This window comes from Berghia stephanieae, chromosome 5, assembly GCF_034508935.2.
Source record: "Berghia stephanieae isolate SIO BIC M18660-M18661 chromosome 5, UCSD_Bste_1.3, whole genome shotgun sequence".
In the NCBI taxonomy this organism is placed as follows: domain Eukaryota; kingdom Metazoa; phylum Mollusca; class Gastropoda; order Nudibranchia; family Aeolidiidae; genus Berghia; species Berghia stephanieae.
In genome coordinates, this window is record NC_088364.1 from 52,725,735 (window position 1) to 52,752,329 (window position 26,595).

General features: G+C 35.3%; 1 protein-coding gene across 2 annotated transcripts in view; it reads left to right on the plus strand.

Annotated features, from left to right (window-relative positions):
• Nucleotides 1-26,595, plus strand: part of LOC144973178 (sodium-coupled monocarboxylate transporter 1-like) — an 80,671-nt gene that overhangs the window by 23,855 nt on the left and 30,221 nt on the right. Inside the window, exons 1-2 of one of the 2 annotated variants that reach the window (XM_078915307.1) lie at nucleotides 6,172-6,312; nucleotides 22,022-22,559. In XM_078915307.1, coding sequence (XP_078771433.1) covers nucleotides 22,170-22,559 — 390 coding nt within the window. In that variant the 5' untranslated portion in view covers nucleotides 6,172-6,312; nucleotides 22,022-22,169. Of the gene's footprint in view, nucleotides 1-6,171; nucleotides 6,313-22,021; nucleotides 22,560-26,595 lie in introns of those variants that run through there. The other variant, XM_078915306.1, reaches the window with a different exon arrangement.

The following is a 26,595-nucleotide window of genomic DNA, read 5'->3' on the forward strand; positions in this document are numbered from 1 at the left end:
AATTTATACATGAGAATCATGTTTAAAATTAATTGATGCAGTGAGTGAAATTTTCGTTAATTACAATTTGCATTTGACATTTTGAACCTACTGTAACAATCTACTAACATCTATTTCAAGTATAAGTTGTTAATCTATATCATGTTCGTGTTACTGATATGGTCATGGCCTTATCTCCCCTCTTTAGTTTCAACTATATTTCGGGCATAATGCTGGTCCTGTTCCTACCCCACAAACCGACGTGTACATATTAGCCGGTCTGATTGCAGGACGCATTATGGGCTTGATTTAACATTGTTTTAATGGACATTACTTTGCTTTGGTTTGAGAGTATGTATATTACAGCAATGAGCCAATAACAATTTAGGTTATCAGGACTGCAAATAAGTACACGTCACAAGGTAAGAATTCATGTATTAAATCAAATTTTACTATAGTTGTTCTTGATGACTTATAAAGTACTTGAATTTCAAGTATAACGGACTTTCTAAAGACGGCCATGATGTTTTGTTTTCTTTACATAGACCGAATGTGGTCGCTGGTTCGGATAAGGATGTTCTCTTTACATGAAAAGGTTTTGGAACTTTAATTGAAAAACCAACAGTTTTCAAAAAGTTATGAATTTGAATCAGTTGTTTTAATAATGTAGAAGAAGGTTCCACGGTTTCAGAATTTTTATTGAGTTTTAGGTGTCTAATTTATGCTTAATTCAATGAAATATCAGATACTCAAAATTTAAATCAAATTTATGAAACGCATTTACTTTTCTAACAAATCTGATACACAATCGTTGCTTTAAGATGAAAGGTCGTTTAGAAACGGGTTTTGAAAGACTTATAAACAAGATTTTAAATGTAACGTGTATTTTAGACTGCATCCAGGATGACGGCCAAACCATAGTAACGCGATTTTCGATTTATTTCATTATTTAAGTTATCATGTATTTATCGTATATATCTTATAACTTAATACAAGTTCTTTACCTCCCGTGCAGGGGTTGCATTTTGATCTCATGATAAAAGCACAACTCTCGCTATTTGACCTTGGCCCACGGAAGCTGAAAACGTATTATGTACAGATTCCATGTTTTTGTTCCACCCTGACCTTCATATTAATGATATTACTACCAGATTTTTACTCCCTTTTCTCATGGGATCGCACGATAATAATATGTTTTAAATGTGAATTTTACCGCTCAATAAATGTTAAGAGAAATCCGAGCCGCCTTCAAGGCCGTACTTGACACTTTCTGTTGATAACAGTTTCAAGATAAGATTGTAATACTTCGACCCATTGTGTTATTTGAAACTTTTACCTTTTCTTTTTCGTCATTGTTTACTTTCATTGTTACACATTATTATAACATTATTAATATGACGGCAAAAATGCAGGGTAGTTCAGTGTACAACACTTTCAATTTTTACTTACAAGCTTGTACACCTAAATACACTCAATTAGCATCGATCTTAGATCTTAATGGGAAATGAAACATCGTGGGGTAATAAATAATATATCAACATTCACTCATGGTGTGTCCATTACATAATATATGAAATTACTTTTGTAAAGTGACTGACTGTGATGCCATTATATTGTACACCCCAGTACAACTATCAAAGAAATTGAACTATTTAAAGAATTTGGTACACTACACCCGGTTGAAAAGCACTGAGGTATTAAATAACGTTATATTATGAGAAAAGAAATCAAAAGTTTTCTTTGGCATCAAGTAAAAGGTGATCTTAAAACAGTGACTGTTCAAGCAGGAACAGTCTGCTGCATCTACTGCCCAAATAATTACTTGGAATACATGGTAAACAGACAATAGGAATCGCTTGCCTTCCTTTGTGTAGGACGCTTTACCATCGTGACATATATTCTGTCAGATCAAACAGATCAAGCTATCCAATCACTGCACTGCATTGTTGGGGGTTGGGGGTGGGGGTGGGGGGAGTGGTAGGGGGAAAAAGATTTCATTTTACACTGATTAATAATCGGTCTATTTGCTTGTGAAGCAAGTGCTTCAGTGGGGTACATACTGTCTATCCCCTGTCTTTGTCTCGGTATGAGATTACTTGGTTTTGTCCTGGCCGGAGTCCTAGCTGTGAGGGAAACAGTCAAATGCATAGTTATTGTTTTGGGAGATGATATTATTTTCCTTGAAAATCATCTCTCTGCCTGTTATGTATTATTATATTTGTTATTTTGAATTTATAATGTAAGCATTTGAGTGTATTCCTCTTTGTTGGACTTTATGCTTGTGTCCAGATGAGACTTATAGGTGATCTCAAACTAAATACTTTGATAGTGTGCTCTTGGAATCTACATCTGATCCCTATTTGTTCTCAGTTCCCCTATGTCTTACTTTTTCTTGGGTGCTATATTGTAAATCTACAACTTTTTACTATCCCTTTTTCTTCCTTTTTACTTGCGCTGATATAACCTTAATGTGTTGCCAGCGCCGTAAAACCCTTAAAAACAAAAACAAAAAAAAATAAACAAGTGCTCTTAACAAACGAGGGTCTTGTTTTTAAGGGACTGAGCAAAACATTATTTTAAATTTACGACTGGCTCGTTTTTATCATTAAATAATACTCTGATCCATTTGTGGCTCTGGTAACATTGAAATGACAAACTATTACTGACATTGGTATCTCGAGGTAAAGGATTCATGAATTCTTATTACTACATTGAATGTAGAGTGAAGTCTTAAATTGCCCACAAAATGTGGCCTTGATAATTGCGTGCATACGACATCGTGTTTAACATAAAACAATTAGACTAAGGACTCAAATAATAATAATAATAATAATACATTATATACAGAACTCGATAATTCTAGTACGCTCTATGGAGAAGCCAAAAAATCGAGGTAGAATCCGAGTGTGCTGGAATACGATGCTCGTGGGTCACCTCGCTCCAGTGTACTGTCTTGCAGGGCAGAGTTGCTGGAATTCGGCGTGCTAGAATACACAGAGTACTGTCTTTAAAAATGGGCGATTCTAGTCTTTAACTCTCTCCTTACCAGCCATTGTCAGGATTTTCCCCAACTACCACGAAAATAAATTTGTTTTCACTCAAACACAATGACAGTAAGTTCTTGCCAAACATAATTTCTTTAGCAAAACATGCTCTACAACTCACTATTCATTTTCTTTAAATTTTACGATGTACAAGAGAAATTTGAATAAGAAAAATGTTGGTTGTATCGTAAGGAATGTGACGGTTTTCCTATAGTCGGTAAGGGGAGGGTTAATGGATGAAACATATTGCAAAAGAATATTATCTTGTTGAAGACAGAAGTTTTGGATTACTTTCTTTTTTTTTTTTAAATCGGAATCGTCGAGCTGATTACCATTAGCTCTGTGTGATTTGGATTCCATCACATTAGAGGTAATGGGTCATGATAGCTCTGTTGCTAGAGCACTCGCCCCACAGGTCAAGCGACCGTGATCGATCCCGATCACCCAGTAATCTGTTAGATACGGTGGAAGGTACAGAGCGACGGACTTCGTTCTGTTCCAAGGAGAACAGACAGTTGCTATTTCTATTCAAATTCCCGCTCCTTAAACTTTCTGCAGGGGTCTGAAGGAATACTTAAGAAGAAAAACAACAACTTAGAGTAAGCGTTATTTATCTGATTTCAATTTTCTGGTCTCGGAATCATATATATTTTATATGACATATCATATCAGAGAGAGAGCTGGCGAACCATGATCTCCAACGTCGCGTCCGACATGGAACATCGGTAAGGTAAGGTAAGGTATCAGTAACATGACTTTAAAATGGACCATTCTTTTTATTATTAAGTGCTCTTAAAACATAAGTAATACTACTACTACTACTACTACTACTACTACTACTACTACTACTACTACTACTACTACTACTACTACTACTACTAATAATAATAATAATAATAATAATAATAATAATATATATATATATGTATATATATATATATATATATATATATATATATATATATATATATATATATATATAGATTGTATATTACACATTGCATTTTTTTGATAAAAATATTTAAAATATTGATATTGATAAACGAATATTAGAAAGGCCATGGAATTTCGGACGTATAGCCAACCGTTGCACGAGCCTGTGAGTGCGCGTTTAGAACAGAGTTCGAATTCCAAAAGTCAATAGTGTGAGAAATCATTTTTTCTACCCCTCAATCGATTCCTATTTCGTCATCTTTGAATAAGATATATTCAAAAACACTTAAATAACACTTTGTTAAAAATAATATGAATTTCAGTGAAATTTATGCTTGATACTTTGACGTCACAAATTATTATTGTAAACATGATATCATTACGCATTACTGTTTAGGGAGAGGGATAGAATAATGTTTTCTTTATAATTTTGATCTACATGCACCAAACATATTCTTCTATTGTTGTTTTGTATGGTTTTTATTTGCTTTTATCACTCTGATATCTGGGTAAAAATGGGACTCTATAAATGTTGCATAATTTATAATATCATTTGTCATTAATAGAAGGAATAGCCAATGAAATTAGATATCAAATATAAATGAATTTCTGAAGTTTTGAAGATTCTTGAAGTTACATTTGACCGATAAGCAGAGCGGTTGAAGAGATGAGATAAGATTATAAATTGGGTCCATTAGGCCTTAAGAAGTTGGTCTACGTGAGAAACGTCAACATTTCAAATTTATAAATAATTATATATTTTTTAACGTTGTGTGTTTGTGTGTGTGTGTGTGTGTGTGTGTCTGTGTGTTTATCTTCGTTTGTAAATTTAATGTTTGCACATGAATAATAACAATTTCACCGAAGCGTACACGGTGTGCGACGAAGAACGACTTTCTTATTTTGGCGTGGTGGTGTCAACTACTACTAATGCCATTCATAATTTGATTTTCTACATCTGTGCTGGAGAAAGACAACTTGGTTTTAGCGAACAAAGACCGGGATCCTTCGCGAAGAGGGGGACAATCAATTATTCTACTGAAAAAAATGTTTTTTTGTTATCATTTTTTTCCAGAGTACCAGTTTAGCGCGCATCATTTACTAGATTTTGGATGACAGTTTTAGTCTGTTTCACGCCGGACACAAAGAGATATTTCTGCTCGAATCTTCTTTACTTTCATTTCTTTGAACCAAATCCCATTTCCTAACGTGTTAAATGTGTAGAAGAAAAAAAAAGAGTTTTAGGTTTAATTGTCTTCTTCAACAACTGAAGTGTCAAAAAGTTTTCTCAACAGATGGAGGCCAGGGTGGCGTGTGGGTTAGGCATTGCATTTACATCCAGGAGACCCCGGTTCGAGCCCCCTATTGGCATTTTATGTTTGTTCCTTTGCGCAAGAAACATATTCCCTATTGCTCAGTTTTCGGCGGTGCACTGTGATGTGGCCGACGCCTGTTATCTCTGTCTTTTTTTTCCAACTAAATGTCTGGTTCTACATGTTTCGTATTGTTATTGGTCAGGGACCCTTTGTAAAGCGCTTTGAGCAGCGTGGCTCAGCGGTACGGTCTTTGCTTCGTACCCAAAAGGTACCGAGTCGACTACACACCTCGTTGTGATGTCTTGAGCAAGTCACCTCGCCTTAGCTCACTTTACGTCGTAAATAATAATAATAATAATAATAATAATAATAATAATAATAATAATAATAATAATAATAATAATAATAATTACTAGTAGTAGTAGTAGTAGTAGTAGTAGTAGTAGTAGTAGTAGTAGTAGTAGTAGTAGTAGTAGTAGTAGTAGTAGTAGTAGTATTTCTGTTGTTATTGCTTTTGTTGTTGTTATTATGAAAATTCTAATTGCCACAATTAACAGACAAGGCTATGCTCATACCATTATGTCTGGACCTATATTAACTACCCACATGTAAATGGATCGTTGACCGCTCAAACAGTGGCTTCGTTGGTCTACCTTTTGGGTTGGGTACATGAAGAAAGTGTCTGTTGGGGTGGGGAAGGGGGTAGAAGGTCGATTGTATTGTTAGTGATTGCTTATGGATTTTTGTTAACTTATTTATACAATAACAACACCTTTGAGCGATAGTAGGAGTAGGCTACACTGCGATGATCTGAAAATCGATCGGATGAAGGAGGTGATAATAAAAAATCTAAATTATGATAACACTGTATAAGAAACGAAACAATTATCGGAAGTTGTATAGCGGAGGGATTCGAGTTACTGCATTGGTTATTCTTGTTTACTTTATTGGAGTGTTAGAGATAGTATAATAGTCGTGATTCGTTCGTTGTGTATTGTTGTGGATGTTGTGTGTGTGATTATTCCAAATGTGTGTCAATGGTTTGTATTTAATTTCTTTCTTTATTTAAATAAAATACTACTCCCCCAACACGCGCTATGAGCTTGTTGAGATACGGGTAAGGGGCTATATCAAAACCATATTATTATTATTATTATTATTATTATTATTATTATTATTATTATTATTATTATTATTATTATTATTATTATTATTATTAGATCAATATTACCAAATGGCGGTCGAAAAACAATTGATATCAAGCCGGATATTACGTACCAACACACAAAACGGTGTGTAACTTTGACCGTTTAAAGTCTGATTAATAAAATTAAGTGAGAACTACTCATAAAAATGACCGGCTAAAACAAATACAAGAGTTGAATGAAGGTCAGTTTCGTTTTATCTATATAAAAAAATGGAATGGAATAAAATCATTCTACGGACAATATACCGACTGACGACGTGGAATTCACAGAAACGTGTGTTTCGCCATAGCTCTAACCAACGTTATCGAGCACTCTAGTACCTACAAGTACCCACCAACACGAATGCAGGTAAACGTCTAGTCGCACGTCTTTGTACGCTCTCAATGTACATGCTGTCGCTTAAATAAGGGACTCCAAATACTATTTCCATAATCCAGACACGATTTTATGACAGACTTATAAAATTGGACAAACGTTTTTAAATCAAGATGACTAAAGCTTCTGTGTATAATTCTCACAAGCTTGTACGCTCATTTTATACAATCATATTATATGTTAATCAAAATACAGTTCATTATCAAAGATGATCCCCAAGTCCCTTTCTGAGCATGTAGTTGGCATAACAGTCATATTATTGTCATCTGTATAATAGGAGAATAAAGGGCTAGACCCACCGATGTGCAGCACTCTATATCTAGCAATATTGAAATAAAGCTGCCATTTTTCTGATTAATTGAATAGTGAATTTATATCATTTTGTAAGACATCCTTATCTAATATTGGTGCATACATTTTGGTGTCGTCAGCAAAAGTTTTGCAGTTAGAATTTATAGTACCCGGTAGATCATTTATATAATAGTAACAGGGACGGCTGGTAATAATGGGCAGGGTGGGCAAATACCAGCCTGTTTTTTCAAGTTATATGCTGTATTACCAGGTCCGAAATAATCAAATCTAAATTAGATAATTTCAAAAGTTACTACTTAAAATTGATACTTTGTACTGAAATCAATTTGTGTGTATTTTTGATAGATTGCGAATCACCATGCATCCCGTAATACATAAACCAGGATACGCTCCTGTTCTTTTTATCACCCCCCCCCCCCCCAACCACTCCACTCCACTCCGCCCACATCGTCATCTCATCGTCACGTCGCCTGACGGTGATTTTGCTGTCTGGCCTCTCTAGTACTAGGTCGGGCTAATTCAAATGAGCCCACCTTATTAACCAGTGTACACTAAATAGAGATTTTGGCAAACGAACTTTTTCTTATTTATTGCCTTACTTGTGCTGGGAAGGTTCCAGTATTGAATTAAATTTATTAATTTACTAATATTATATCAATTTAGTATTAGTTTGTGTTGTTTTAATATATTTGTTTATCCATTTAAATTATTTCTTTTTTTTCCCCTCGTTTTCTTTAGTGTTTCTCAAAACTCATTTATTTAAATTGTTTTCTTATTTGTTTGTTGTTGTTGTTGTTGTTGTTGTTTTTTGTTGTTGTTTTTTGTTTTGTTTTTTAACAAATTAATTTGTTAATTCTTTTTTTTTTATTATTATTCTTAAAGTAATTACCGCTGTATTTTTATTGCCAGACTAAATATTTTTGCAAAACAATGTAATTTTCTATTGTATTCCGTCTAATAAAACAAAACACTTTTATTCAAAAGTCACGACTAAATAAATATATAAAATACAACCACCATTTTGGTTTTCTCAACAATTGAATTAGTATACGAGAAATACTCTTCTGAGTAAGGAGATAGTTGAATTCTAAGTTATAGAGGAAATACGGAAGGGTGGGCAGATTCCGTACTTGCCCGTCCTGAAGCTAATACATACATAAGATGGTTCGCGATGAAGAGGCGGGAAGCAAGGGATTGGTTGGGTAAGGAGCAAAGATAACACGGTAATTATTGTGACGATAGTCAAACGAATACATGAGGAGAGATTGGTAACATTATTTTGTCTTAATTATATTGTATGAAGTATTGGCGAAAGCCTAATATTAAATAAACGTTGTTTTTGTTTGTCTTATTTTGACTATGGAACTGATACTGATACTTGTCATAGCAGACCTGCCTACTTTAGATAGGAAAATAAAAATCGTAGTTTTCAGGGCTAATAAAATCGTAGATATTTTAACTACCCTTTAAAAAAATCACCGGAATTTTCGTCTGTTTTGATAGATATCAAATTTTAAAAAACGAGAAAAAATAATTGGAAACGTAATAATGATGGTGATGGTGGTATAGTGGTAGCGGTGGTGGTAGTAGTAATGATGATGGTAATTATTATTATTATTATTATTATTATTATTATTATTATTATTATTATTATTATTATTATTATTATTATTATTATTATTATTATTATTATTATTAATTATTATTATTATTATTATTATTATTATTATTATTATTATTATTGTTGTTATTATTATTATTATTATTATTATTATTATTATTATTATTATTATTATTATTATTATTATTATTATCATTGTTATTATTATTGTACGTATTGGTGGTATTACTATTGTTGTATTTTTTTTTGGTGGTTATTAATGGTATCAGTTTATTGTTTGGTCCCATTTGCCATTATTTTCCACTTTCATGTATGTGGTCATCAAATTGTATGATTAATTGGCGAAAGCCTAAGATTGAATAAATTTTGTAATATCGTATGGTAACCATCATTGTCGACGACATCGTCGTTGTCATCATAATCATCATCATCATCATCATCATCATCATCATCATCATCATCATCATCATCATCATCATCATCATCATTAACAACAACAACAACAATATTAACAACAAGTACAACAATAGAAATAAAAACAATATCAACATCACCATACAATTTCCGTCATCGTCTCCACAACTATCATTCTAACCAACAGCACCACCAAAACCACTACCATAATTACCCCTCACCGCCTCGTCTTCCTCCTCCTCCTCCACCACCACCACCACCGCTACCACTATTCCAACCACTACCACCACCGGCACAATCATTCTGACCACCAAGACAGCAGTAAAAATTATGCAATTTGAGCTCTGAATGAAACTCGAGTCATATCGCTGTTGTTGCTTCTCCATGAAAACTTTAAGGTTACTACGTACTACTGAAAACCAGAAATATGTAAAAGCAATATTAATATCGCCGTTGAGGGATTAAAGCATCTCTTTAATTTTTCGAGTGAAGGAAATGGACTTGTATTGTCAAGGTGTTGTCGCATTATGTCTCGTCGCTTTATTTTTTAGTTGTATTCTCTTTCGTGATTCATTTTTGATTACGTTTGGAAGAATTAAAATCTACTGGTATTGTCATTTCATTGTGAATGTGATTATTGGTGGTTGAAATATTTTTTGTTTAAAGGCGAAAAAAAAAATCAAAAAAAAATTTTATTTAAAAAAAAAACAAAAAAATAAAAAATAAAAAATATATATCATATATATATATATATATATATATATATATATATATATATATATATTTATATATATATATATATATATATATATATATATATATATATATATATATATATATATATATATATGACCGAATCCTCTTTGCCCAACCACTGTAAATAGGCTAGAACCGCCACTGAATAGTAATGAACAGTAAAGGACCAAGTACACTGCCCTGAGGACACCACTAGTTGCGCATATGAAATCAGAACAATTTTCACCTACGACAACTCGTTGTCTACGGCGAGTAAAAAAAACAACAATTATAAATATTACCTGTAATTCCATAAATTTTAAGTTTCAAAAATAACCTTTTGTGTGGTGTGCTACACAAAAAGTTATTTTTGAAACTTTAATACTGGCAATCGAATACTTTCCTGAAATCCAAATACATAACATCAATATTGCATTTTTTAATCAATACATCTTGTGCAATAATTCATAACTTGTAACAATTGAGTTATGCAACATACAGCGTCCTTTTCTAAATCCATGTTGATAATTATTAATCAATTGATTCATTTCAGAAAAGTAACTATTATCTCTTCAACTATCTCTAACTCTCTAAGATTTTACATTTTAATATGTCGATATTTTGGAGTCTATTGCGTAATATAATTTTTTAAAAACGGGATTTGATAAAGGCTTAAATAACAGCAATTGCTTTGAGATGATAGCTGTCTTCAATCCATGCGTCACACCGCCGCCTTCGTAAATTTATAGCTGGACAGTGACCAAAAAATCTGCGCGCAAAGACAAATCAAAGACTACATAAGAAAGAAATTGTGAATTGTATTTAATAATGGGATCACTTTGCTTCATTGAGCACTAGAAACGACAATTCACTAGATACTGGGTGCTGCACAAACCTAAAAATCACATCAAGAACCAGCTTCAGGCTATAATTTAACGAAGGCTACTTTTGAGATCGAGCTAGTAATATGTGCTTTACTTACTTACGTAAACCTCAGCTAGCCATGGGACACATAAGGCATCTATCTACCAAGGACTTCCATTTCCGTTTGTCTGCTGCACTGACACCTATGTTATACCAGGTTAAGCCGCCTCTTTAAGCTCTTTATCCATGGATCTTATCAAGGTTTCTTTGCGCCTGTCTCTTCATTTTTTGAAGGATTGTAATTCTTAATAGATGTTTTGGGACTTTCCCTCAAAAGGGGGGATTTTCTATAACATGATAGTTCGATCATTTCTGAATACTTTGACAAAGTTTTAAAGTAAAATTTGACGTATAACAGTTGTTGTAAACATATCCATATGTTAAACTGAGCAAAATGACCTATTGTGATGTTGGATATTTCGAAATCTGTGAATATCTTTCATTATGCAGGTTATTTTGAGCACATTTTGCAATGACTCCAGAACATGAAAACATAATATAGATCGTCCCCATTGAAGGTGGCCTTGCAGAAAACGCAAATCAGGTAATAGCATTAGTGACCTTGGGATCCGCGTGTCTTTATTCGATGTCGATGACTCGGCGGCACGATGTCTCGTAAAACCATGAGATGTTGGACGTGGTTAGTGCTAAGATGTATGACAATGGCCCACTATTGCGACCATGGCTAGAGAGTAGTGCGGGGCGGTCCTTGGCAAGCTTAAGGACCACGGTCCTACGGTCCTTGGGAAATGAAGACCGCAAGGACCGGTCCTAGGACCGGTCCTTTTCGACATTGAACATTCCTGAGAGACTGTTGGAAATTCGAACCGTTTGACCTTTGAGACCGTGGGATCGTTCATTCTTGAACCGTTAAAGACCGCTACACGATGAAAACCGTGGTCTACAGGAGTAAAACACACGGAGTAGTCACACTCATTTCAAATTGTAACCTAATTAGAGAAGAGGGGTGATGCCTTCTTTATTTGCTCACCGTACTTCATTGTTACTTCGATAATTTAATAAAATTTGAAATTTATCCCCATTAACGGAGATAATGGCATCGCCCAAGGCGTTGATCGAGTTGTTAGTGGCGTTGATACACACACGCAACTCCTACCCCCCCCTCCCCCCCCCCCACACACATTAGAGGGCAGCGAGCATTGAAGAGTAAGAGAGAGACGTGAAGTTATAATAAGAGGGGGTGGATGAGGTAATAAGAGGGATCGATGGTGACTTTTCGCCAGATCTAACAAACTCAGCTACCCATTCATTGCTGAGTAGACAGGGATTTAGAAAAAACTCGACTGCACCCGGGATCGATCTCTGGCCCTTTGCGTATAAAGAGAGTGCTCTATCAACTGAGCTATCGGGGTCCCCAAATATTCTATTGGACTTTTTTAAAAATTCAGACGTTATAACTGGTTTTTTTGGAAGGAAGAAACTAATGAAACTCATATTATTTGATTTAGTAAAAACACCAAACGAAATTTTAATATAATTGTATTATTTTAAATGACAACACTGCGATAGAAAGGAAGTGGTGACAAGAGACGGACAAAAGAAAACAAAGAATCGGATTTGCTACTTGCTAGGTTCGACACACACACACAACCCCATACACACACACACAAACACACACATCTTTAGTAGTCACATACATTTCAAACAATAACCCATTAGAGAAGAGGGGTCATGCCTTCACCATAGATCATTGTCATTGCGATCATTATGGTGTAGTAAATTTTGAAATTTACCCCGTATAATGGAATCGTCCAAGGCGTGCGCCTCCTGTTCCCCCCATCTCACACACGAAAGGGCGGTTTGCGGAGTGAAGGTTGGTGGTCGTCTGCCTGTATGATCGTCTGTGTCGTTTAGTGTATGGCAAAGGGGGGTGGGTGCGATTAATTAAGTGGGATGGGTGGTGATTGGTGGAAGATAGGCAACCGAAGGCAACGAATCGCTGGGGAAGTAGTAGGCTATGGCGCGAGACCGAAGGTGATCGCGGTCTTCAGCGCGGCACCAGTTGAAAGGTGATAAGAAGTGAGGACCGCCGCCGGTCTTCACTATGGGACCGATCCCCGGTTCACAGCTAAAAGACCGTGGGACCGGTCCAAAGGACCGGTCCTCAGCGCGGCACTACTAGAGAGCACTTAAAGCACATAAGCCCGATCGACTGAGGTGTGAATAGGTCCCTGGCTAATTCTTCTTCTAGATTTTACGCCAAAATGAATCTCAATAGAGGACTTGTATAAAATGGAAATTCATTTCATATGGCAGGCAGGGGAATAAGGGAATATTAATATATTTAAAATGATGTAAACAACTCATTTTATAAAAGAAGATATAATAAGTGTGAGCATTTTATAAGTAATTCATTTTAGCATTTAACTTAGAGGGGTCCTAGGTTTGAGAGTTGTTGCCAAAATGAGGATCATTTAAATCATTCGATATTTGATGGACGAGTTTTCTGACCTAATTTTAAATACATATCTTTCCATAGTACGCCAGCTGACTGGTCAAATTGAAAAGGGTTTACAATATTATTATGTATCACGCTACGAAGATCACACTGGTTGGGGTTCCTGACCCACCATATGGGCAGGGAGATCACTTATTGTCTTCTATACACCTATATTATTATGTTTTCCAACTTGCCTTCTCTCATTGTCTTAGAGTGAGATTACTTGGTTTTGTCCTTTCCCTAGTCGGAGTCCTTGGCTGAGAGGGAAACAGTCAATTGCATAGTTAAAGTTTTGGGAGATTATACGAGTATTATAGTGTAACTCACCTCTCTCTTATGTATTGTTATATGTGGTGTTTTGAATGTAAAAATTAAGCATTTGAGTGTGTTCCTCTTAGTAGGATTCCGTGTATGAGACTTTTGGGTGATCTCAAACTAAGTACAATGGCGGTATGCTCTTGGATCTACATCTGTGCTCTATTTGAACCATTCCCCTTTGTCTTACTGTTTCTTTTGTGCAGTCAAATGTAAATCTAGAACTTTCTTTTGACTATCCCATTTCCTCCTTTGTACTGGCGCTGATAGGACCTATATTAAAATGTGTTGCAAGCGCCGTAAACCCTTAAAAACTAAAACAAAACAAATGTGATTTTTTGGCAAAAGTGACTAAAGGACATCGACTTATGACCTACATACTTCAAAAAAAAGAGCTATACAACAAAATAATTCTGCACTAGACACATTATGTTTGAGAATAATAACAGTTGCTGGAACAAAAAAAAAAGAGTAAGAGTGGTTTATTTGACGTGACTGATTAGTGTAATCACAATTTTTATTTCATCTCATAGTGTTAGCCAATTATTGTAATTCGCGTTTGCCCGAAGATTAAAGTCAGTAGGCCAGAGAATGGTAATAGGAAGCGCGAAACAACATTTAATTGATGATAGGTACTTATCCTTTTTTGTTGTTGTTTTTTTTAAATTATGTTGTTATTTTTATTGTTGTCGTTGCTACATCTTCATCATCATCATCATCATCATCATCATCATCATCATCATCATCATCATCATCATCATCCATCATCGTCATCATCATCGTTAATTGACCATCATCGTTGTTGTCTTCTTTTTCACTGTCGCCGTCATCGTCGTCATCATCATCATCATCATCATCATCATCATCATCATCACCAACATCGGTTTTTGATAGTGTTGTAGACATCAAATACTGTTGATTCCCCCTACTTGTCATATTGTTTTGACACACATTTGCAAGAGCAAATAAGGACTTGTTAATTTTTAAACAAACATGTCAAAACAAGAATATGATAATTTATATTACATGCTGGGAGAAATTCATTCGTGGTACGTATATTAGCATGACATCAATCTTTCAATTGGTAGTTCCCTGGTTTGAGGCCCGCTCTAAGTGGCACAAAGATGAATCCTTGTAAAAGACTCTTTACTCACATTCGCTTACTGTAAAAAGAAAAAAAGTAGTCCTTCATAGCCATTAAGCCCATGGAGCCGGAGCTTATCCCGTTTTCTATAGTGTGAAACGGACAATAGCAGTTGTTTGCTACCCTTTGGTCTAGCCACGCTAGTCTATCGCAAAGTACTTTCTGCCAGATCTAACAGACCCAGCTACCCAATCACTGCTGGGTGGACAGTGGAGGAGGAAGGGGGGGGGGGGGTCAGAAAAAAACCTCGACTGCACCCGGGATTGATCTCGGTCTCTTTGATTGTGAGCGAGTGCTCTACCAACTGAGCTATCGGAATCCCCTCGCTTCTGTACTCAAGTGTAAATGGAGCACCTGACCAGTAACAGTTTTGTCTGTGTTGATAAAATAATGTTATAGTGACGCCTTAAATACATGACGGCGCTTGCAACACATTTAATATAGGTCTTAAAAGCGCCAGTAAAAAGGAGGAAATGGAATAGTTTGGTATTGGCAGTTGCACAAAAGATTTACAGGCCCGCCTTCCTTTTCCGTAAAGAAGATTACTGTAAAAGTCAAATTAGAAATGCTAGAATTTTAAGCTACATTCCATCTTCGTGGTTACCGGCCATATATTTAATACGGTGTTCCAACACCTTGAAATCAGGCTGTTCGCAAATTTCTTGCTTAACGAAATGTTTTCAGACAGGTGGATTGGGAGAGATGAACTTGATTGCCTGGCCCATTGGGTTGCCGGATATATCTCCGTTTGACGTTTTCTTTTGGGGCAATGTCATAGACATTGATTATTCAGCTCCCATACCATATTTGGCAGTCCTACCAGGAAAACGCATTGTTATTGAGTGCATTACGCCACAAAAGCTAAATAACGCAGGGAAAGAACTCGAAAATAGGTGGAATTTGCTTGTTGGTAGCCACGGCAACCATATTGACGAATAAAGTAAAAGTTAATGGTAAACAAAATATAAACCATTTATGTATTCATATGTCCACTTTTAAAGTATATTGACTGTAACATATTTCTGTTAAAGATGTTATTAAACAGGGAAAGACTTTATTGACAGTCAAATGTCACGAAGATGAATCAAGAGCAAACGCATTTAGGCCCTAGTGCTGCGTGCAACAGAACAGTGTGCTCGTTTATCAAAGGCAATAGATACTGGAATTTTCATGTTACAGAAACCGGGCTAAACTCTCCGTATCCCTGAGCGATCTAATTCTAAAGGACGTCTATTCCATCGTTTACCATCTCTAACCTCGAAGAACTCTTGGATTGTGAGCTAGCGAACGGTTTATAATAATATAAAGCTCCTTATGACAGTTTTGGGTCAATGAACTCATAACACTCTACAACGGTCATCTGGTTTTCCTATTATCCTAGTTTTAAAAAATACTTAATATCAGTCAAGAATGGAAATACTTGTACACTAGGCTTGTTTCACGATGTAACGGTGATACTGGAAATTGATAAAAGGCACTTGTACCCTAGGAAATAAATTAATTAATTATGAATAAATAAATACATCAATAAATTTATAAATTTCCTTCAAAGGGGAATGTATCTATCTCAGGAGCGAAAAATCACGACATTCCAGTTATCAGCGCAAATTGGGGACATTAGGGAGGGGGGGGGGGGGGAGGCTCAATCCTTGCTGTCTGTACTTTTATTCTGATGTCTCCTCTTAGTTTTCTGCCTTTGTCTTTGAATGAGATTAACCAGTTAACTGGCCAGAAAACTCGTCGTTCTATTATCGATCGGTTTAAATGACCCTCACTTTGGCAAACTGATGTCCCAAATTAAAGAGTTTTTGACAAGGTGAGGGCCATTTAAATTGATCGATATTTGACGGACGAGTTTCTGGCCAAATTTTTAAATACGTGTTTTTTCAGGGTACGACAGTTAATTGCTTAGTGAGCTTTGTTCGTCTATTAGTTAAGATAGTTTTCCGAAAGTCAGTGATACCATTGTATTACTGCGCCTGTTGAAGGCTGCAATATGTAAACATAAACAAGTCTTGTCAAGATTTAGAAATCCTATATGTTATATTTTACTAAATCTTTTGATCTTTTGACTTCTCCATTCATCGGCTGGATAGTAAATAGATATATCTATCTCTTATTTCACACTTTTGTTTTCCATTGTATACGTTCTTTTTTCTGCTTTATGCTGTTTCAGTCAATAGAGGAAACAAAACAAATGCTGTAAGACATTGCACTCTTTTCCTGTAATATGTCACATACGTATAAATCAGATTTTATTTGATCAGTGGAAATGTGTATTATTATTTTTGTTCACAAACTTCTTGAGTTGCTTTTATTTGCTAACTTAAGATAACAAAACGCTTCAAGCCTGTCATAAGAAGATTATTTTTGTTTACGATCTACCGTAGATTTCACACCAAAGATAAATAAAATATAAAATCAATAATATTCATATCATAAAGTTAAACATTATACATCACCAGACGTAACAGATGTGTCGATCCCAAGGTCAACATGAAGTAGATATATAAACATTTTAATACAGTATAAATAATAAGTAATAGTAAAAGTGTATTATTGATAACACACATAGAAGTAAGCACACGCTTTTCAAAGTTTGCTGCATTGTTTGTCTGTTTTTGTGAGTGGACGGTTTAACTTTAAGGATTTGTTTTATAACCCACCAGTGAGAATTTAAACGCGTAGTACAACTGGATTATTGTGGGGACATCGAATGGAGTAAAACATTCTGGAAGACAAGGCTTTAGTTCTTATTTCACACACCACTCCAAACCAAAAGGTATGAGCAGTTTTTCCTTTGAAATCGTATACATGTGTTAATGAGTGTAGTAGCCCAGTATATTTGAAACATTGATCGTCTCTTTTGTCACACATTAATTAGTTACTCTTGATATGCTGAACCATAAAAACTGCGCACTGCCAGTGAAGCTTTCTGTTCTCACATACTACAAACCATTAAGGTAAACGTTAAAGCAATAGTAGGTGTTTAATTTTATTTTCGCTGGGCTGAGGAGAAGGGGTAGGGGTGGGGATCATCATCATCATCATCATCATCATCATCATCATCATCATCATCATCATCATCATCATCATCACTATCGAGTCGAATAAACATTGACTTCAAATGGGAGTTACTCCCTTTGAGTAATTTGGGATATGTTATCGAAATTAGAAGTGTGTCTTTTGGTGCAAATTTGGCAACCACATTGTTACAGTCTCCCAAATTGGTTCATACTATTATGACAAATGCTTACTGGACTAGACTATGGCTTTCCAATGTCACAGACAATTCGTCATCGCCATTTCACAAAACCAGTTAACTGCCGTACTCTGGAAAATCGTGTATTTAAAAGTTTGGCCAGAAAACTTGTCCTTCTAATATCGATCAATTAAGATTACCCTCATCTTGGTGACAACTCTCAAACCTTGGGACTTCGCGAGTTGCCAGGTTTGAGAGTTTTTGCCAAGATGAGGATCATTTAAATCGATCGATATTTGAAGAACGAGTTTTCTTTCCAAACTTTTAAATATATGGTTTTCAAGAGTATGGCCTTTTTATAGTATGAGTCTAGCGCGATCCAATCAACCTACAGTGCATAAACCTTTGAAAATTACGTCAGTTATTGTATATTCTATTAGAACCAGTCGAATAAACATTCCAGCGGTATTATTTATTTTTGACCCAATGAAATAAAAGGTATTTTTGAGATCTTTCTTGGCGAGATAGGGGTCATTTTACTTGATCTATATTTTACCCAAAAAAATGTTTTTCAGGTCAATATAAAAAAAAGTGTTTCTGTGAGTTTGCGACGGTACTTTCCTACCATTAGCCCTCCATTAACTTATTAATTGGGATGCCAATTCTCTAGTTTTGCTTAGTAACGCCAGTGGCGGTTCTAGCCTATTTATAGTGGTTGGGCAAAGAGGATTCGGTCATATATATATATATATATATATATATATATATATATATATATATATATATATATATATATATATATATATATATATGATATATATTTTTTATTTTTTATTTTTTTGTTTTTTTTTTTAATAAAATTTTTTTTTGATTTTTTTTTCGCCTTTAAACAAAAAATATTTCAACCACCAATAATCACATTCACAATGAAATGACAATACCAGTAGATTTTAATTCTTCCAAACGTAATCAAAAATGAATCACGAAAGAGAATACAACTAAAAAATAAAGCGACGAGACATAATGCGACAACACCTTGACAATACAAGTCCATTTCGTTCACTCGAAAAATTAAAGAGATGCTTTAATCCCTCAACGGCGATATTAATATTGCTTTTACATATTTCTGGTTTTCAGTAGTATGTAGTAACCTTAAAGTTTTCATGGAGAAGCAACAACAGCGATATGACTCGAGTTTCATTCAGAGCTCAAATTGCATAATTTTTACTGCTGTCTTGGTGGTCAGAATGATTGTGCCGGTGGTGGTAGTGGTTGGAATAGTGGTAGCGGTGGTGGTGGTGGTGGAGGAGGAGGAGGAAGACGAGGCGGTGAGGGGTAATTATGGTAGTGGTTTTGGTGGTGCTGTTGGTTAGAATGATAGTTGTGGAGACGATGACGGAAATTGTATGGTGATGTTGATATTGTTTTTATTTCTATTGTTGTACTTGTTGTTAATATTGTTGTTGTTGTTGTTAATGATGATGATGATGATGATGATGATGATGATGATGATGATGATGATGATGATGATTATGATGACAACGACGATGTCGTCGACAATGATGGTTACCATACGATATTACAAAATTTATTCAATCTTAGGCTTTCGCCAATTAATCATACAATTTGATGACCACATACATGAAAGTGGAAAATAATGGCAAATGGGACCAAACAATAAACTGATACCATTAATAACCACCAAAAAAAAATACAACAATAGTAATACCACCAATACGTACAATAATAATAACAATGATAATAATAATAATAATAATAATAATAATAATAATAATAATATAATAATAATAATAATAATAATAATATAATAATAATAACAATAATAACAATAATAATAATAATAATAATAATAATATTAATAATAATAATAATAATAATAATAATAATAATAATAATAATAATAATAATAATAATAATAATAATAATAATAATAATAATAATAATAATATTACCATCATCATTACTACTACCACCACCGCTACCACTATACCACCATCACCATCATTATTACGTTTCCAATTATTTTTTCTCGTTTTTTCAAATTTGATATCTATCAAAACAGACGAAAATTCCGGTGATTTTTTTAAAGGGTAGTTAAAATATCTACGATTTTATTAGCCCTGAAAACTACGATTTTTATTTTCCTATCTAAAGTAGGCAGGTCTGCTATGACAAGTATCAGTATCAGTTCCATAGTCAAAATAAGACAAACAAAAACAACGTTTATTTAATATTAGGCTTTCGCCAATACTTCATACAATATAATTAAGACAAAATAATGTTACCAATCTCTCCTCATGTATTCGTTTGACTATCGTCACAATAATTACCGTGTTATCTTTGCTCCTTACCCAACCAATCCCTTGCTTCCCGCCTCTTCATCGCGAACCATCTTATGTATGTATTAGCTTCAGGACGGGCAAGTACGGAATCTGCCCACCCTTCCGTATTTCCTCTATAACTTAGAATTCAACTATCTCCTTACTCAGAAGAGTATTTCTCGTATACTAATTCAATTGTTGAGAAAACCAAAATGGTGGTTGTATTTTATATATTTATTTAGTCGTGACTTTTGAATAAAAGTGTTTTGTTTTATTAGAGGAAATACAATAGAAAATTACATTGTTTTGCAAAAATATTTAGTCTGGCAATAAAAATACAGCGGTAATTACTTTAAGAATAATTAAAAAAAAAAGAATTAACAAATTAATTTGTTAAAAAACAAAACAAAAAACAACAACAAAAAACAACAACAACAACAACAACAAACAAATAAGAAAACAATTTAAATAAATGAGTTTTGAGAAACACTAAAGAAAACGAGGGGAAAAAAAAGAAATAATTTAAATGGATAAACAAATATATTAAAACAACACAAACTAATACTAAATTGATATAATATTAGTAAATTAATAAATTTAATTCAATACTGGAACCTTCCCAGCACAAGTAAGGCAATAAATAAGAAAAAGTTCGTTTGCCAAAATCTCTATTTAGTGTACACTGGTTAATAAGGTGGGCTCATTTGAATTAGCCCGACCTAGTACTAGAGAGGCCAGACAGCAAAATCACCGTCAGGCGACGTGACGATGAGATGACGATGTGGGCGGAGTGGAGTGGAGTGGTTGGGGGGGGGGGGGGTGATAAAAAGAACAGGAGCGTATCCTGGTTTATGTATTACGGGATGCATGGTGATTCGCACTCTATCAAAAATACACACAAATTGATTTCAGTACAAAGTATCAATTTTAAGTAGTAACTTTTGAAATTATCTAATTTAGATTTGATTATTTCGGACCTGGTAATACAGCATATAACTTGAAAAAACAGGCTGGTATTTGCCCACCCTGCCCATTATTACCAGCCGTCCCTGAGTAACGCTTACAACATTTTAACACCACCCACACAACTACTGACACAACATAATAATGATTTAATTTACCCATAATTAATAGTACCTCACGTGCATTACAATTGACTAAATACTTTTTTTATCAGAAGATTTGGCTAGAAATGATCTGAAACGGCTTCAAATTTAAATCGCATAATTTCACCCGCACCCCCCCCCCCCCCCCCCTAACTTGTAGATAATATCACGCGTGAGACTTCAAAGAGATCTCGGGTTTGAGGCATCTCTTGACAAGATAGGGATCATTTTACTTGATTGATATTTTACGAAAACGTTTTCAGGCCATTCTTTTTTTTAAAAGTGTTTCTGTCAGCAGCGTGCGACGGTACTTTCCTTACATTAACCTTTCCGTAAATTGTATTTGGCCCAGTTTCAAGGATTGTGTAGCACTGTTTTAACCTCAAAGGGTTGGGAATAAATGCATTATTATTCTGGACTAAACGACTGGCTGCTTTAGTATTTTTATCCTTAAGAAAATTTTAAAAAACAAAACCAAAAAAAAAAAAACACAACAACAACAACAAAAAACAAAAACAATCAAACAAAAAACAAACAAACAACAACAACAAAACGACCAACAAATAATCTTTTTTTTTACTTCATTTCAGGTTGAGGTCTTTCACATCAGAATTCCAGTTTAAAGTTATTTGATTTGGAATTTTAAGTTCGTAAAGGATTCTATTAAAATACATCATTATCATATTGTTATTTCACTTGATTAACTCACCTGTACTTCGAGAACAATAGCCCACTAAAATGGCGGAAAGTGATATACCTGTTTTTGAAGGAGATTACAGTTTCAACACTGGAAAACTCAAGCAGTTTTCTATTCCCGACTATGTCATCTTTGCAGCAGTTCTCGTTATCTCAGCCAGTATCGGATTTGTGTTTGCTTGGAAAGACAGAAACAAGAAGAAAGTCGAAGATTTTATGTTGGCCGGAAGGAACATGCACCCCATTCCGGTGTCCCTTTCACTGCTCGCCAGTTTCATGTCCGCCATCACGTTGCTAGGGACGCCTGCAGAGATGTACAACTTCACCACCATGTATATGTACATTTGCTTGGGTTACGTGCTTGTTATTGCTGGGGCCGCTCATCTGTATATTCCTGTATTCTATCGAATGAATACGACGAGTGTTTATGCGGTAAGACGGATTAGTTCCTCTATCGTCATTATAGATCATCATTTATCATCATCATCATTATCATAATCATCATCATCATCATCATCATCATCATCATCATCATCATCATCATCATCATCAGCACCATCATCACCATCATCATCATTATCACCACCATCATCATCATCACCGCCATCATCATCATCACCATCATCATCATCATCACCATCGCTTCCACCACTACCACCGCCACCATCACCGTCACTACCACCATCACCACCACCACCGCCGCCGCCATTACAGTTTTCTTTTCGACTGGGACTATATTATTGTTACCGGTCAATTACTCATTTTTACAGGTGAGTGCGGTAAAGGAATGTGTGAGTAAAGAGTCTTTTCCAAGGACATCACATCGCGCCACTTTCCAAAGACAAGTATCATACCACAAGACCACACACATCGGTACCATTGAGAAAAAGTATGATTAATATGATTAAATCCATAATTTAACACTGTGCCGGACGGTGGAATGAATATGTATGCGTTCTCAAAAAAGATGGACAGTTCAAGGTGTATAGATAGTATGCGCTTGGCTAAGAAGCTCATAACATTGCCATCCGGAAATATAACGGACCAACTCACAAAACTGTGTGTAACCATGAACTTTTATAGTGTGATTGATAAAGTTTAGTGAGGAGTACTCACAAACGCGGATGGCAAAATACAATAACAAAGGCTTGAGTGATGTCATCTTCATTCTATCTATACGCTGAGTCAGCAAACCAAATTATACTTAGCACGCAAATCTATTTTCGTTAGCTACTTCTACTCCGCCATACTCTGAATAAATGTGGGTTTTCTTTCATTTTGGCAAGAAAACATTAGCATCTAAAATACGTCGATAAAGATGCCCCTCAACTTGTTAAAAAGTCTCAAACCAAGGTCTTGAAGGTTCATGTTTGAGTTAATTTAACAAATTATGCGGGACCAAAATGTAAAAATGGATTTTTGTCAGAGTTTTCAGTACCATTAGCATTTTGCCCTACTCTAAAAAAAAAAACAACACGTTTTAAAAATTTTGATCAGAAAACTCGACCTTCGAATATCGATCGTGTTTTTAAGCCTCGTCTTGGCAAAAATAACTCTTTAACCGGAGACTAAACGAAGTTCCAGTTTTTAGAGTTTTTGCAAGGATGAGGGCCATTTTAATCGATCGATATTTGAAGGACGGGTTTTCTGGCCAATTCTTTTTCAAACGTGTTTCCACTGATTTCCATCTATTTAATTTGGTAGGTCACGGGCAGTTTTGCTATCATCAAGGTTTGAAGTATCACCTGGTTGATATACGAACAACAGGTGACCAACAGATTACTCCCTCCATCCATTTACAAGCCATTTCGAAACAAAACAAACAACCAACCAAAAAGATAGAAATCATGACAATTATTGCTGTGACAAAAAGCTTTATAAAGATTTTGGCTTGAAACCTGTAATTCAAATATCAATCATTTAAAAAGACCCTCAGCATAGAACAAGTCCCAAACCATCATATTTACAATTCTGTTACCTACGCACTTCGAAAGAAACACATAATTTAACACCGAAGAGGAATCAATCTGTTGTCTAAATGAGCGGATTTTGGGTATATAGATCTTGTTCAAATAAATCAAGGGACTAAAAGAACATGCACTGAGGGAAGTTAGGAGAGTCTTGCCACAACCTGTTTTAACACTCGAAACCATAATAAATACTTCCTGAAATAGCTTACGCGGATGATGTAGACTTCATTGGAAATAATCATATCAATTTTCATATCGTGGGAAAAGCGTTACAAAAACACGACATCCTTGTAAACTGTGACAAAACCGAGATAACTGTTTTGTCAAGAAAATTAGAAGACTGGAAATGTGTAAAGAAGGTTGGCTCATTAATAGGAGAAAAGAAGATGTAGAAACGTATAAACATCTGTCAAATGCTGTACTAACAAGCTTACAAACATATGAATAAGAGAGGACAAAACAATATACTCAAACTATACTGGACTTAGTAAAATCAGTCTTACTATACAACTGCTGCACATGGGCACCGAAAAAAGCAATCGAAGACAAGCTAGATGCATTCCAGCGCAAGCAATTGAGTACTTAATATTCGATATCCAATCAAAATCACAAATAAAGCCTGATGTTAAAACTAATGATAAAGCACTCTCCATCGAAATTCTGGAACAGAGATGACGCCTTTTTGTACACACTCTGAGACGAGATTTGAAATTTCCTATCAATATTGCAATGACCGCGTATTTCAAAAGGTGTGGAAACTCATTCAGAGGAAAGACCAATAACAACCTTGCCCGTCTGGCCCAACCAAGATCTAGGGGCATTGGAGGATCAGCAACTGAATGTCAACACCATTGAGGATCTTCAGGCATTGAAAAACGATTGTGTCGGATCGACAACGTTGGTTAGACCTAAGGCATGACCTGGTAGAGGAGCCGGAGCGTCCCACTCCGAAGACAGAGATGCGAAAGGCTCGTAAATCAAGTCGGTAAATCAACTAAAATTGGGGCTCTGAACCGAGGCATCCTAGTCAAGTGCACGACTTGACCCACTCGGCTACCTCTCCACAGCAAAACTTTTAGTCGGGACTACTCATTATTAACCACTAAATCATGTAATTTGTTAACTCTTGCCGGGAGAAGTAAACGCAACGACTTAGACGGGCGATTGCTCTTTAGTATTTTTAATATTGCGTGACCATCTTAAGCTTTAAAAGAATTGTCTAATAGACTTTACGCTAAGATATCATATTATAATGATATAATGTGCGGCTATGTGGTCTAGTGGTATGACCCTTGCTTCGGACCGGAAGGTCCTGGGTTCGTGCCTCGCTCGGCGCATAGTTTACTCCTTGGAAAAGGCTCTTTACTCCAATTCTCTCACCGTGCTCAGGTGAAAAATGAATACCTAGCCGTTGCGTTGTCTCTGTCGGAACACAGGCCTCAGGTACTCATTTAACTTTTAACTCCTAAGTATAGTGAGATTTAAGTAAATTAAATTTTAAAAAAAAATTAAAGTAAAGAGCCTTTTCCATGACCTATATATTGCGCGGGTCACAGTGCCTGGGACTCGAACATGAGACTCTATATATCGATCAATTTGAAAGGCCTTCAAATTCTCAACAAAAAAATCAAAACTGAGACTGCTTTAAAGAGTACGGCAGAATAACGAAAAACAATTGCCCACAGCCGGACGTCTAAGCCGCGTTGCACTCAAAAGCAAACAATGAAAATATATCTTTCTCTCATTGAATACAACTGTTGTGTTTCCTTTATCGATCCATCCCTGGTTTAATCAATACACGAACTAGTTATTTCATGCACATGTCAACCCATACATCAATCAATCAATCAATCAATCAATCAATCAATCAATCAATCCGTCCGTCAATCTTTCAATTTATCCTTTCTGTTATATCTATAAATAGATGTTTAGATAGCCGAAGTATTTTAATGATTAAAGTAATGCATTGCAATTTGGACAACCGCATTTTTGTGTCTAAGATTGGAATGAATAACAATAGTCAAATGGAATAGAAGCTACAATTTAATTAACGTTTCGGGTTTCTCCTTTGTCTAAAAACATGATTAATAAAACGCTATAGACAATAAATGAGAGATGAGATTTCCCATCATTGCTTAACAACGCCATTCTTTCATCTCATCTCGCATTCACTGAAGTTTCATTTATCGTGTTTTGATGACAAAGGGGAAATCCTAAACGTCCACTTTATTTGTCCTCTTTAATTAAATTATAAATAAATTTAAAAATTCCCTTTATTCATCCCATATGGGAAATTTGTCTTTAGGGTCTATTCCAAGGGAAAACTGGAATAACCCAGGCGTCAGCCGCAGTGCAGCGCCGCAAATTGAGCTAGGACTAGGTGACTTGCTCAAGCCCACACAGCGCAGCGGCGAGTGATCGAACTCGGTACCTTTCGGCTACGAAGCAAAGACCGTACCGCTGAGCCACGCTCTCCCATTTTATCACTTAGACAACTT